The following is a 15,174-nucleotide window of genomic DNA, read 5'->3' as shown; positions in this document are numbered from 1 at the left end:
AGAGCAGGATGAGCAGCGTAGATAAGACAGAATTAGATGCATCATTACCATTTTCAACCCAATTAACATCCCCGCTCTTCAGGATTAAATAAGGTCTGTAACTTGCCTTTTGGTATGGCAGGCTAAAAAAAAAAATGAAGTCCTAAGGGGAGAAGAATGAATAATGCTGTGGAGCAGTATGAAGTAGATTAGGAAATGAATTACAGTAAACTGTCTTATCTGTGAGCTGGGCTTTGAGAACTCTTCTGAGGCCTCAGACTGCCCCCTTTCTCCCACAGATGTTTCTTTGAGAAGAAAGGAATATAGGATGGCTGCCTGGGGTGGCTAAAGAACCAGGTCCTGAAAAAAAATTTCTTTTTGCCATCTGTAATGCTACTAAGAATCATCCTGTTACAAACATGTTTAGTTAATGAAGTAGTTAAAATAAACCTAGGCTGAGGCTTCTGTAACAACTAATAAAAGAGTCATAATTTGATCCTTCCTTATGTTTAGTGAAAGCTAACCAGCAGGGTAAGTACCTCTGACTTGACTAGAACTCGGGGGAATAACTGCTTCAGGAATGTTATACATATCTCACTTCAGCTACTTAATATTTTCACGGTGAATTTGTTTGAAATTTATCAAGGAAGCAGGAACTCAGACTGCGATTGGCATTATTTCCAAGAACACATAACAAGAGTTATGAAAAAAGAAGTGGTGGAATTGTTAACAGGGGAATGACTTACTTTGCCTTTCTCCAGTTTACAGCCTTGCTTTCCAATTTTAAGTTTTGCAATCCAAACTCAGGGCAAACCCAGCCAGGTGGCTGCATCTCCAGAGCAGCAGTGAAAAACGCAGTGGTTGCCGAGCGGGACACCCGTGGCTCTTGGCAGTACTGCTTGGCATACTGTTGGCAGGATGGCTTCCTGCATGTATTGGAGAGGATAAACTTTCCACCAAGCTACAGAAGGAGAAACATTTTGCTTCCTTCTGTAAAACAGTTCTTGGAGAGATCGCAAGTCCCTGCACAGTGGTGTGGTACCCAGAGAACTGTCACACAGAGGCAAATGATCCTGTGTTAATAAGGCTAGAACAGAGAGGTGCCTCTTTGGGGCTCATCAAAACCTGCTAGCTGTAGGACACTCAAAGTAGGAAGAGTCAGATGTACTGAAAGCCAGACATTAAAGGGATACATTTAGAAGGAGATTTATATTCAGAAATAAAGAATATGGGATGCTGTAGGCTCCTCAGGTTCAAAGCAGGGCGTCTCGGAGGAGTTCTGCTACAGTAAGATGTGGGCAGAGCCCTGTCACTCAGAAAGACTGCAATGAAGAGATTAGGCAGAGGCAAGGTCCAGCAACTGCTCTGATCCCATGGGAGACAGTGCTACTGGATATAAAGGCATTGCTGTCTGCCACTCAGTGAATGCTAAGAAAAATTTCTGGGAAGATTTCGTCAAACTGGTAGAAGAACATGCTCAGTAATTTAATGTTCCTTTTGGGTTTTGATAATCATAGCCTTACAGGAAAATCACTCAAAGTGACATTTGAATAGCTATGTCAAAATATCTAGCAGTGGCAGAGTGCTAAGTATCCACAGGTAACAGGAATATCATGCAAGTTCAGTTGAAACAAGACAGAGGCACTCAATTTTCCAGCTATGAATTCTAGTCCCAGATTATCATTGTTCCTATGTTCAATTCAAATTCTCTCCCAAAAGAAATAGGTGCTGACTCGTTTAGAACAGGAATGTATATTTAAAAGTAATATCTTCCTTCATTTCCCATGTTTTTATTTTATTAGACCTCGTTTTAACCATGAAGAAACCCAGTTTTTGTTGATACAGCAGCAAGGTATGTCATTCTGCCAGCAAAGACACAATTTCAATGAGTGCCATGGTAATTAATATGTACATGAAAAAGGAGACATTCCATCCACCTTTAATGTGCTATTCTTAGCACCAGAAGTACTTCTAAACCCGTGATAGGAGAAGGAGATTTAACCTTACCCTGTCAAACTTAAGAGACAGATCAGAAGTGCTACAAGAGGGGGAATTCCAAGTCATCTCAATTATGTGGTACCACATGAAATAATTATATTTAGTTACCCTTCAAAATGATATGTTCTTGAGGGGTAACTTTTATGTAACGCTCCTCTAAGCATGGCTAAACTCTGAGTGTGCTGCTTTTGATTTTTAAATAGCTCACACAGCTATAACCCCTGTGTGTTATCTCTAATGATGAATGACAGTATTATATTCACAAGCAGATATCACATTCTTGAAAGATTTATTTTTTCCCCTTAACTATCCTGGTTTACAATGTAAGACAAAAGAAAGTAAAGGCTTTGTTGGATCTTCTCTAAAACAGCGGAAAGTTATCAGAGATTTTATATTTTTTGCTAACAGAGATAATACACAATAAAAGACATTTTTAAAAAGAATTAAAAGAATAAAACTAATCAAACCTCTTTCAGTTAATATGCAAAGCACTGTTTAAAATATATTAACCTTAAAGGCGTAATGTAACTGATTTAAACTCAGAGAAAGACTTGTTTTCATGGTTCTGAATATTGAATAGGTTGTAAAATTAATTTAATTTAGTACAGAAACACAACAGAACCCACCACAGATCCTCAGTATTGAAAAAGGTCTTGATGTTTATGAAAAATTGAACCCTGACATAAAAATGAAATCATGTGAACAAGTAGGACAGACACCAAAAGCTGAAATATTTCAATTTATTCTAAAATGAAAAAAACAGGGCAAGACATTTGACTGTTTTAAGTTCAATTTGCAAAACATTCTAGATTTAAGAAAAACAGGGACAAGAGATGATAGTTTGCTTTTTTTTTATTTTTCATTATTAGGAATATCTATACTTCATGGAATAGAAAGGAAATTAAAAAACCAGGAAACATGGCAGCTATTTTTCTGTTGCTGGCAGTTGGTTCTTGTTTTTACACTTATGAATAACCAAGCCTTCCTTCTGCAGAAAAGGAATGGCTCCTTGTGCAACTCCTTGCAAAACCAGGGTAATATTTTGATGACACTTGCATCTCATATTTCACAGTGCTGTTCCTTCATCAACATGCAATGACATCGTGGAGAAACCATCATGCCTATCTCATCCATCGATATGCTGTTTAATTTTCTTCCACTTAACTTTGAATTTCTTAGGGATGTCAATGCCATATGACTTACTGTAAAAACAAAGGGAAAAAAAATCAACATTAAATCCAAGAAGAACTAGACAAGACAGAGGGAGAAGATAAACATGCTAGCACATAAATCAAGAAAACAGAACTAAAGCAAAAAGTATTAATTTGGGATATTACAGATTTAATAAAGGCAGTATTTATAAAAAGAGAGCTAGCATGAAAATTCCTAAAACACTAAAAGAATTCCACTGAAGAAGTCAGCTGAAAAGCTTTATTTTGAGCTAATACAACTCAGATACAGAGCTCTTCACAAGTCTTCATGTAAATCTTATTCAGAGCTGTAAGTAACCCAGCAACTTGAACATAAACCTGAAAAAAATCCTGGTATTAATCACTAGTAGTAGTGCTAGAATGGTTTCATCCTACCAGAGTAAATCTTTTTGACAAGCACAGAGGCAAGACTGGAAACAAGTCCATCCATTCAAAAATCCAAAGAATGTGTATGATATTTTATAGTGCTAAGAAAATAATAAGACATAAACAGTTGATCTTGCTTTTTACTCACTTTTAGGGTGTCTAATACATGTCCTCATTCATCAGCCCTTTTAAATATTAGGTATTTCAGATGATTTAAGTCAGATTGGTAATGACAGTGAGTGTCTTTTAATGCTATGACTGGAATAACAATTTGATTGTACAGGAGGTTATGTTACTTGAGACTCATTGGTTCCTTAATGACAGCAAAGTAGTCACAGCTCACAGAAATTACATGTATGTACAAAAATCAATCCAGTGAAGATGTGAGAATATTTTGAAATGACAATTAAAAGAAAAGGAAATAGAACACAGATGTAAGAAGATAAATATTTGGCACTGTGTAACATAAATGACACAAAGAAAATTTTGGTGGATACAGCTAAATTATGTGTTTTTCACTTAGAGACTCAGGTGATTTAAAGTAAGAGAAGCTAAAACATCCTATGCAAGATGACACAGTTAATACTTGCCCTTAAGAACTGCAGAGGAAGGTTTTATGTTCAGAGGACGATGGTCCAGATTTAGAGAATGACTCAGCTCCCTTTGTAAGTGCTCCTTGTAAGTGCATGTGTTGAAGCAGATGACAACACAGGAGTTGCTGAGGAGACAGCTGAAGGAGGTCAAGAAGCAACAGATAATTCATAAATTTTAGAAGTAATTTGGTATTTTAACTGTGTGCAGCTGAAACAGCAAAGGAGGAAACAGAACAAATAATTCTAACAGTGTGGACAATTATCTTATGAATGAAGAAACCCCTTTATTTGCACAAGTTAATTCCTTAACCATAGACAATAAAAGAACCAGATAATGACAACCAGAAAAATGTCAGGAGAGGATCAGTGTGGTTTATGAGACTAAGCTTTAATAAGGGTAAAACATGGAAGACTTTGAAAGTATTCCTATTACATATGGTACTATTCTTACTAGAGAGTACTATTATGGCTACTACTTCACTACTATAAACCTGACTGACCAAAGGCAGTGAACTGTATCACTGATTAAAAAAAAAGTTTAATTTATAGAAGGTTGGTATTAAAGCAAAAATATGTATCTATAACAGAATATAAATATAATAATGTATATAAAATAATATATATCATATATATAATATATATATATCACAATATATTATGATATATCTATAATAAGATATATAACAACCTATAATAATAGAAACCTGTAATGATAATTTTGCCTGGAACACTGTGTTATGAGTTTCTGTGATAGCCAAAGTAAATGGCAGGTGGGCTCCAGAGACTCCAGATAACTACAGCTCCATGTGTTCTCATTTATTCCACCATAATTATTCATATTTCAAATTCTTTGAGAAAAAACAAGTGGATTAAAAGAAGACATAAAAATATTGGTAATTTTTTACCAAGACATAGCATTTTGAATGCTTAAGTATTTCTACAGTGTATTTATCAACAGTTGGCTAATGCAAAACTAGTGCACAATGAGCTGATTTGCTCATGATCCCAAAAGCCATAGATATAAGGTTTTTCATAAGATCTGTTGGGATTTAAACATAAATTTGGTAAATACTACAAAAGCAGAATAAATTGGAGAATGTTTGGCTTAAGGTTTTTATATTCTGTGTTAACAAACTACTGAATTGCTGACTGGCTGTAAAACAGGCCTTTGAACAGTATAAGCATTCATGATGTCTTCCATTTATAGATGCTTTTCTTGAGAAGCTCAATGACATATTTGAACTTAACAATGCAATGACCTCCAGTTTTATACAGCTCTGCTGACTGTGCACTTCAGCAAAACTACTGTGATTTTGAAAAATCAGCCTGTCTCTAACCTGTCTCCTGGATTCTCCACTATGGTATTACAGTTTTATATTGCTTAAACTACTGATTTTAGTAAAGTAAATGGCTGAGTGATAGAGGAATAAAATTGCAGAGGATTGTAGAAATTTGAGAGCCAAGGAGTAAATATACTATGCAATATTCAAACTAGCTGGGAATAGGCAAGAGGGAAGAAGATGTTGTAAAGTTTAAAAATAAAAGCAAACTTACCCAAAGCTGAGGAATTAGAATTCCCCAAGGTAAACATCACTGTTTTTCTTGTGAAGGCCTCGGGGTTGATGACTTATAAAGCAAGTCCCACCTCTTGTATGCATCAGGAAAACTGCCAAGCTCAGGACTTAGAGGCACACTGGAAAGGTGACCAGAACATCAGAGAAGCAAGGCTTTTCTGCATTAATCAGAAAAATTATACTGTTAGAATATTTACTGGGCTAACAGTAAATTCTTATCAGTGTTGTATATGGTGCAACAAAGAAGATTTTCAGTGTAACAAACCAGTGGACAACATGGTCAAACTTGTCTATGAATCTTTCTTGTTGGGCTGCTGAACAGTCAGCTCTCTTAAAAAACTTTAGTAGGAGGAAGTCTACAGTCATCATAGAAGACTGGAAATGAATGCAGCAGGTGTGCAGTCCTGTTTTCTGGCCATTATCTTATTTACTATAAAATCAAAAAACATTGGGCAAAACAGGTGCTTCAGGATCACTAACAATCCAAACCAAACAGAGAAACAGTAGTTACATCAATTTATGATCTGGCTGTGACTCACTCCAGCCAAACCTTGCCATGGTAAGTGGCAGGTTTTGATAGGGACAGAGAAACTTTGTTGAAAATCTGAGAGAAAGATGAGAAACCAGATGGCAGTCAGAGCAAGCTGATGACAGGTGGATACTGAATGAAGTACCAAGTCTGCTTATACTTGCTTTAAAAGCCTCTGGTCATAGTCCTGTGTGACCAGAGATCTCTGTCCCTGTCCCTTTCTCATGACCCAGCTGAGTACAGACTGTTTTTATTATGGCTTTACCTGTAAAGGACAAAATAAGGTAGACTGATATAGGAATCAAGGAAGGAGAAAAACAAATCCAACCTCTTACTACACATGTCCACTCTGCTCCTAGAAATACCTGTCTTCCTCTCCTTTTGCAGAAGAAATGGCTGGGCTGAGGGAATGGCTCATTCAGCCGGGATAAACCTTGGAGATACAGATTGCTGCAAACCAGCTGTTCCTGCAGTAGCAGCTGCCTGCCCTGAGTGTAACACTGTATGAGCTTGAAAAAGAGGCACAGAATTTGAAAGATTGTATCATCTTTCAAAAGGGGGGATGGATCACAAGCCAAAAGAAAGCAGAGATTATATTAGGACCAGAAAAAGCTGTCAGTCTGTGTTGGAAGTTTTTGTGGCAAGCGGCAGGCAAGCCTTGAATTATTACCAGGGTGTATTTTAAGACTGTAGTGGATGTCCTGGACACAGAAATGTGTTTAGTTTCAGGGTCTATGAGCTGGTAACCCATAGGAGGGAAGAAGTGATCTAGTGGACACTAAATAATAGCAAGCAAGAAAAACAAACAAAAAGTCCATCAGAGTGCATGACTCAGATGCTATAAAACCTGCTCTTTTTTTGTCAGCATTCACTCTCATATATTCTTCTCTGGTAAAAGTGACAAAAGGGGGATGTCAAAGTGAAAAAAGGCACAAAAGTAGTCCATGCACATATAAAATGGTAGGAAATAGTGCAGTAAAGAAATAGTCAGACCTAGAACAAACACATATGGAAACAACACAAGAAAAGTCAGGAAGTGATCCTGGAACTAGCAGATCACTAACTGAAGACTGGCATAAAGAAAAAGGCAGCTAATTGCTAATGCCCCACCTTTGCAGACACCAAGGTGAACCTCCCCACCTGGGGATGGCTCGCCTTCCTGGTGGAACTACGGGACAAGCGGAAAATGAAGAGCCAGGATGCGGCCTGAGAAGATAACATAATGCAGAAAGAAACAAAGAAACTGCATATTCAAGCAGGAGAAATCAGAACTGCTGTGAGCAGGGTGACTGCTGATGTGTGATGATGTCCTGCTGCAGGGGCTGATGGTACAAGCATGAGGAGACCTGCACCGAGTGGCTGCTTAAGCTAAAATGAGATTGGGCACCAATAGGAACCATTTTTTCAGTAGGATTGTGTAATGGAATACAACATCCAGAGAGAGAATTTTGAGAGAGAAACAGAAGGCTCAGAGACATCTGAAAGGCAGGGTGTTTGAAACTGAGGAAAACTGACAGAGAGCCATCAGCACTTAAACTATTCTAATGGAACTGGGACTGCATTGACTTGAAAAACCAAAATTTACACATATAATACATGATTGCAACTAATATAATACCCTATATAGTGAAGTTACCCTATAAGTGAATTATTACCCTATAAGTGAAGGTTGCTATTTGAATTAAAATATAAATTTTAGCTGTTTGTTTCAAAAAAACCCTGTTATCTAAAAAAATTTATCTAATAATACGAAGTAAATTTTCGTACTAAGTAGTAATGAAGTAATTGTTTTATTAGCATGTACTTCAACATAAAATATTCAGGAAACAGAATTGCAGTTAATAATCCTGTATATATATACTCAGAAACTCATACTGAAGGAGGTGCTGGGTGCCTGGGTAACTAATTAATTATATTTGTTCCTTTTATTTCCTACAGATAACACAGTTTAAGCAATCCCTTCCAAAAGTACTCATACTGGAAGCTGGGTGTCACTTAGTTTTTTTCACTGCATAATTTTGTTCAGCTACATACATATAGAAAAAGTGAAAGGCATACCACTTTTCTTTGAATGCCATGGCTGATTTTAAAAAAAAAACCTTTCTAATAACAGAAAAAGGATCCAACCTAAAGGATTTATCTCTAAGTGAGAAATAAACCTATGTGAAGACAGATTAGTTCTTCCTAATCTGTGAATATTGATGTTGCCCAAAAAATGTCTGTGTATATATTTGTCTTGGATGAAGATTTCTATGTTTGTAGGAATTTAGAGTTTTGAGTGTTCTAAGAAGAAAAGGTGAATTACCAAGGCATACAAAATTTCCTATAGAAAATTGTATTGCATACAATACAATCACCTATGGCAACGGACTGCACACCTGCAAGTGTAGCTCTGTATCACTGGGATTGTGAAGGCTGCGCCTTCAGTTATTGTACTGGGGATATTCTAAGACAAAAAAATACATAATTATGTTCTCAGAACCTTTTGTGTGCTAAAGCATTTTCTGTATAACAAGTATGCATTGCATATATGTATATATAAATGCATTATTAATGAGGGTGTTGGGTTTTGTTTTCTTTTTTCCCCAAATTTATCCAATATTTTGAAAAATGAAAATTCATTGGACTAACAACAAATTTTTAGTTCCATATTTTGTGTTTTCTTCTAATTACAGCAAATTTTTGAGTGTAGCACTAAGGATCTGGTCCCTGCCTCTTTTTTCTGTTCCTTCAACACACTTGGTTGTGCCTGAGAATCAGTTGGATCAAATGCCACTAAAAAGTAAACCAGAATTAATACTGACAAGATCTAAAAGACTGTCTGTGGAGAGCATTTTGGACTTCCAAAAGTTCTGCATTTCACACACAGTTTGCACCAGATCCATCTGCTTTTCCTGCAGTGAACTCCAGATAGACTTGAATTCATGAATACAACTGAGGTACTATTCTGCTTTTTGAAAACTAAAATAGTTCTATACATACTAATGAATTTGTATTGACAGAGCTGTCAGAGCATTAGTAGTATGCATCTCCTTCTTTCTTCTCACCTCACTTGACCTCCCGAAGGATTACAAGTGTTACCCTCTGAACGATTATCTGGCAACCTCACTTTCTTTTCTGAGTAAAAGGCCAGGCAGCCTAAATGTCTGGAGTGTTTCAGGGAGGGAAGTGGGACGGTGCAACCAAGAAACACCCAAAGTAAGATCATTCCTCGGGGTTTTAGGAAAGACCTGACAAAGCAAAAGTCAAGCAGCAGCAAGAAAGCAAAATTGCTGCTGATGCTGTAGGGTTTCATTCTCAGTTCTAAGAGTACTGGCTATAAGGAATACAATATTTGACAAGTGTTAATAAGTTGCATGTTTAATAGTATAAAAATAAAAATATAGGAATAAAATATATTTTTACAGGAACTCCTGCAATAATAGGAAGAATGTTCCTCTGGGGCAACTATCCCAGAGAGCTCAAGCTACTTATTTTCTAAGTGTTAGATATAAACACACATTGGTAAAACAGAGGTGGTAGCTATAAAGAATTGTGGCATGGCATTAAGGAGAGAGTCCAGAATGTTTTATGTTCTTCCTGCAATGCACACACATATACAAACACCAGGAAATTGCAGTAAGTTGTAGAAAGTTGTGACTATTGGCAGTAATTACTTTTGAGAAATATAGAAGGCATACAACTGACAGAGTATCTACAACATCCAAAAATATTACAAAATTCCTGAAGGTTTTATTTGTGTTTTGCATCTGTGAACTGTTTCACAAACTCTTACTTGATTTTTTAGTAAGACTCATAGACATTTTCACAATAAATATTGTTCTACATCTGTGGATGTTTTAAAATTGATATTGCAAATTGAAGTCTCTTGATTAATGCATAAACAACTTTGAAAGATATTTACATTTTTTTATATTCTGTTATAGAAGGTAAGGACACCAAAGCATAACCACACTGCAATATTGTGAAAGCAAGAAGCAGTCATTATTTAGGACTTTCAGTTTGTTGGAATGTGTTTTTACTTTGCTCTGAATGGTAAGTGAAAATGGCTTTCCCATCAATTGTGCTTACTGGAATCTTACAACCCTGAAACTGGATTTTTAGTGTTTCAGATGGTGTATTTGGTTTGATCTTTGAAGATGTGTTGTTGCTCCCATATCAGGGCAAAGGTGATACCATAAAATATAGTATCAATACCGTACATTTCTTATAAACCCCAAACTTAAAAAAGCTCTAAACTAAAAGATATATAGCAACAGATACTTGGAATGTTTGCTGCAATTTTCAATGATACATGCTTTGTTCTTCATATGTAATCTAACACTTGAATCCTTGCTGTAGTACAGTTTTAATTATGGAACAGTGACGTGATGTTTGGCAGCAGCTGTGCAACACTGACCATTTCCTTTCTCCTATGTGTCACACCTTGGCAAATCCAAAGATAGGGATAAGTGTCATGGGATCACAGAATAGCTTGTGTTGAAAGAGACCTTTAAAGGTCATTTACTACAATCACCCTGCAATGAGCTACAGCTCCATGCCCAGTGTCTGACCTCTCTCCTCTCTGGGAAAACTACCAAGATAAATTATTATTTAATTAATTATTAATTATTACCAGATAATTATTTTTAAAGGGGGGCATTTGCTTTGTGTCTGGATGACAACTGTGCAGCTAATTTCCTACGGATCCTTGAACAAGTAACATGGGGAAGTTTGGCTAGCCAAATAAGCTAATTTTCCTTCAAACTTTCAACTCTACTTTGCATTAGGCACTGAATGTGAAAAGAACAGTACAAAAGTGGGAAGTTGCAATGGGTGCCTTAACATGCTCAGATGTCTGAAATGTCAATAAAGGATAGGGGACCCTTCAAGAATCCATTTTTCTGGAATACTGAAGTGCAAATACTTTTGAACAGCTGTCTGTCTACAGCAACAGCTTTTCTTGATAGTTTGCATTCTGAGATCCTGTATAGGCACAAGTCACAGGTTGCCAGCTCTTGCTCATGGACTGCCTCTCATCTTTAAGTCATGGGCAGGTGCAATGGCAATAAAAATACATCTCCCCACATGCAAGCAGGCACAGTGGGACAACCATACCTAGCTGAAAAAAGACTTCAGGAAAAGGAGCTGGGAGAAGTTTTGCCCAGACTAAAATGATAGCAAGTCTTCAATTATTGAACTGAACCATATAAAGGATGTGCCTTGTGACTTGTGACTTTGAGAGATCAGCAACTCTTAAATGTTACCAGCACAGAGTTAAAAAAATATCCTGCTGCCTTTGGTACCTGCCCTCTCTTCTCAGACAGGTTAAACTGTGGGATTGGGCAGTCTCTGCATTAGCTGCAGAGCAGAAGCCTGCACCCCAAAGACAACTCAGACAGGCCTGCTCTAAGCCACTTGGTTTAGAAGAACCTGGAGCTCAGGAATTTGCTCTGTAAGAGCCAGTCAAGGCCAGAGACCTCACAGATCCATTCTGGCTGAAATATGAAAAGAAACTATTCATTAGGGAGAATCTGAACCAGTGCCTCAATGAAGAAAAAGGTTTTTTCCTAACTTTGTTCCTACAGTTTATCATCTCTGTCATCGTTTGCAAAGTAAGTGCAATATATTAGTGAATGAAAACGGAGGTGCTCCATGACAGGAATAGCCTTTTTTCTCTTCAAAATTTAGGTTTGTTTGAATTTTGCATATTAGAAAAAATCTAAATAGATTTTATAAATTTAACTATGCATTTACTGCTCAGCACTACTCTGCAAAATTTTAAAGTATACATAACTTAAGCATGAGCATCCTTTGAAAGACTACTTTGGAATAATTTATATACTCCAGCCTCACTGGTAGCTGGGTGTCAGACACATGCCTTAGACACCACTCTTATATGATCCACTGCTGTCCCCATAAAAGAGCAGTTATTCCCAACAGTCCTACTCTTTCTGTTTCTACTGGCAGCAGCTGGCAGCTTTGTTTCCATCCCTGACAAATGCACAAAGACACATTCAGCTGTTGGGACAATATTCATTGTCTGAACTGCTGGTTTTGCCTCCAGGTAGAGAATTAAATGGCAGTGTCCTGAGAGCCAACCTCGGCTCGTGGTAGGAACACCAGGATCATGGTGTAATCAATGATTAAAATAAACATGTGCTTAAGTATCTTGGAGTTACCTGTGACAAAGCAGGCAGATAAAATCATGCCCAAGTTGTAAAATGAAAGTAGTAGAAACAGACAGTATGCTTATTCATATTCTGGTTCTCAGAGTGTTAAATATATCACTGGGGCTTTTTCTGTTATAAGGACAGCAGCTATCTGCAGAATTTAACTTCCTGAAGTTCAAGGTTGCTTGTGTATGAGGTTGGATGCTGTGTCATTTCTATTTAAAATGAATGTTACGAACCTCTCCAGGGAGGTGCAAGTCACAGCTACATTCCTACACAAATTGCTAATGCTCATTTACAGAGGTCTTTCTTGTGTTCATGCTGAAAAGCTAATAATAATGCTGTGAACTTTCTTGGGCTTCCTGACAATGAAAAAAACCAAAGAAACTGTGCAAAAACTGAAGCTCCTGTTTTCAATGGACATGCATTCAGAGGCTGCAGGAATTGCTCTCCCACCTCCATTTCAAACAGCAGGTGCCTCTCCAGTACTGAACACCTGGAATCCCCAAAGCAGCAGCACATGTAACTCGCAACTATTGCAAAAAAACCCCAATTTCCTAGCTCTTGATAATAAGCTAGAAATTCTCTTCTCCTTTTAGTTGACCAAGCTAGTTAAGTGTGAGAGTGAGGGTGACCCATTTGCAGAAGAACATGATATGATGCACACAGTATGAGGAAAGAAGCAAAAAGAAGATGGTAGGAATTGTTCAACATTGATTTAGCACAAGTACTGAAAGCACAGCCACACAGAGTTTTGAGAAGCCCAGCTAATTTTAAAATAAATTTTCAGTCTCCAGTGACTGAAGAAATTGTGACCACTGTGAAAGAAAGAAATCTTGATCTATCACAGCAGGATATGACAAGTAGCTCTGCTACAGCACAGATGCTGCTTCTTTCAACAACCAAACCAAAACTCCTTGGGCGTTCTGTTAGGGTAACTGGTCTTGCAAACAGTGTGACTGCTGCCCTACAGTTTGAGGACAGAATATTTGTTGCACTCCATAAGGAGAAAAAGAACAAAGGTACTTGGACTTTTGCCTGTGTAGTTAGAAACTGCTACAGGAAGGAAATACAGTGTAGTTAAGTGTACCTGCACTGTTGATGAAACAAACAATTTCACTGTAGCCAGTTTTGGGAGAAGTAATAAATGAAGTGTTAGTGTTCATCACACACCGTGCTGTTAGTCATGGGGCAGACAGGAAAGAGAAACAGCACTTACATTCAGAGGAAGCCAAGATAGGGGGGGGATGAGTCTCAAACTGAGAACAACAATTTTGGAGATGGTTGTGGGAAAGAGTTATGGTATCTAGAAGCTGAAAAGTTTATAAACTGTGGCTGAAAAGCATTCAAAAGAGGCCTCTAAATAAACTTTCTCACCACATATCAAAACAAAGCAAAATTGCTGGACCTTAAATAAAAGTGCTCAGTGCTGGCCTAGAGGCATGGTTAGGCTGGTGATTAGTTGCCTTGGATATTTGGTGGCCTACCCAAAAACGAGACATGTTGATATTAGGTCAAAAACTTCCACAGCAATCTACCTGTGGTAGTCAGCATTTCGAGCTGCACTAGGATCAGCTGAACTAATCTTACCGCGTTTGGAATTTGTGTCTGATAAAGCAACATTTTGCTGTACTCAAACAGTGTTTATGAGAATTCACGGATGTCCCCAGAGTCTTGTTTTGCTGAGCTGTCTGTGAGCAGGCCAGCACCCTATCAAACAGTCGAGAAATTTATTCCAGCACTCACGATGATGCCAAATCTGCTCTGGGGGGTGTTGATGTTGGCTGGGGAGCGCGGTGGGCTTTATGTGTGTGGGAACACAGAGTTCACCCGGCAGCTGACACACTGAAAAAGACATCAAAGAGCCACTAAGAAAACAAACTGAGGGACCGCCGAGCCACGGCAGGCAGACATCCCCCTCCGGCCGGGCGGGTCGGCTCCCGCAGATGCTTTCTTTTTTTGTCGCGATTTTTTTATTTCCTCTGCTGTCACCCCACGTCGTTCGGAGACCGGCGCTTCTCTCTCACCGCCCGCGGCCGCTTCCCGCTCCGCAGTGAGCCGGGGCTGCCGCACCGAGCCCATCGCCGCGGGGAGGCCGGGCCGGGCCGGGCACCCCGGGCACCCCTCCCGCCGCCGCGGAGCCCCAGCCCCGCCGCACCGCGGGCGGGGAGGGGCGGCGGAGGCGGCCCCGGCGGCGCCCCGGGCGGTGGGCGGGGAGAGGCAGGGGTGCCCGGCCGCCCGCCCGGCCCCCTCCCCGGCTCTATTTAGCGGCGGCGCGGATCGCGGGGAGCCCGCGGCGGCGACATGGCCGCCGCCAGCACGGAGCCGCCGAGGCTGCAGCAGCTGCTGGAGCGGGACCCTTACCTGGCGCCCTTCCGGACCGACTTCCAGCGCAGGTACCGCCGCGCGGAGGGGAGCGCGCAGCGGCCGCCCGCCCGCCTCTGGGGGCGCCCGGGCGGGCGGTGTCCCCTCCCCCGCGCCGCTCTCCCCTCCCCTCGGCCGGGGCGGCTCCGCTTCCCTTCCGGCGGAGGCGCCGCCGCGGGCGGAGCCGGGGCTCGGCGAGGCCTCCCGGGCCGGGGCGCTGCAGGGAGGCCTCGGCCGCGGACCTCCCCGCCGGCCTGGTGGGGCCGGGCCGTCCCGTCCGGACCCGGCACCCCCCGGGCTCTGCGGCGCCGCGGGCGGCAGCGCTGCGGCCGCGGGCCCTGCGGGGGCGGCCGGGCCAGCCGGGCCCCTGGGGCACAGCCGGGGACAGCTTGCGAGAATCACGGAGTC

General features: G+C 40.1%; 1 protein-coding gene and 1 long non-coding RNA gene across 4 annotated transcripts in view; one reads left to right on the top strand and one right to left on the bottom strand.

Moving 5' to 3' along the window:
- Positions 1-2,811: 2,811 nt before the first annotated feature.
- On the bottom strand, positions 2,812-14,906 carry LOC111941451 (uncharacterized). 3 transcript variants are annotated; one of them, XR_015285201.1, is made up of 4 exons: positions 14,767-14,906; positions 14,149-14,247; positions 5,702-5,879; positions 4,145-4,284 (listed from the first exon to the last, which is right to left on the bottom strand). It is a non-coding gene; the product is annotated as an uncharacterized LOC111941451 (long non-coding RNA). The 3 variants fall into 3 exon arrangements; XR_015285202.1 differs by lacking the exons at positions 14,149-14,247; positions 14,767-14,906 and adding an exon at positions 7,906-8,837 and having other exon boundaries at positions 2,812-4,284; positions 5,702-7,869; XR_015285200.1 differs by lacking the exon at positions 14,149-14,247 and having other exon boundaries at positions 4,141-4,284; positions 14,767-14,877.
- Positions 14,599-15,174, top strand: part of GBE1 (1,4-alpha-glucan branching enzyme 1) — a 136,163-nt gene continuing 135,587 nt past the window's right edge. The window contains exon 1 of the mRNA XM_086883562.1: positions 14,599-14,798. Coding sequence (XP_086739688.1) covers positions 14,707-14,798 — 92 coding nt within the window. The 5' untranslated portion in view covers positions 14,599-14,706. The remainder of the gene's footprint in view (positions 14,799-15,174) is intronic.

Source organism: Cyanistes caeruleus, chromosome 3 (assembly GCF_971803275.1).
Source record: "Cyanistes caeruleus chromosome 3, bCyaCae1.hap1.1, whole genome shotgun sequence".
NCBI lineage: Eukaryota > Metazoa > Chordata > Aves > Passeriformes > Paridae > Cyanistes > Cyanistes caeruleus.
Note: the sequence above shows the minus strand (reverse complement) of the source record. Positions and strands in the feature narration are given on the sequence as shown.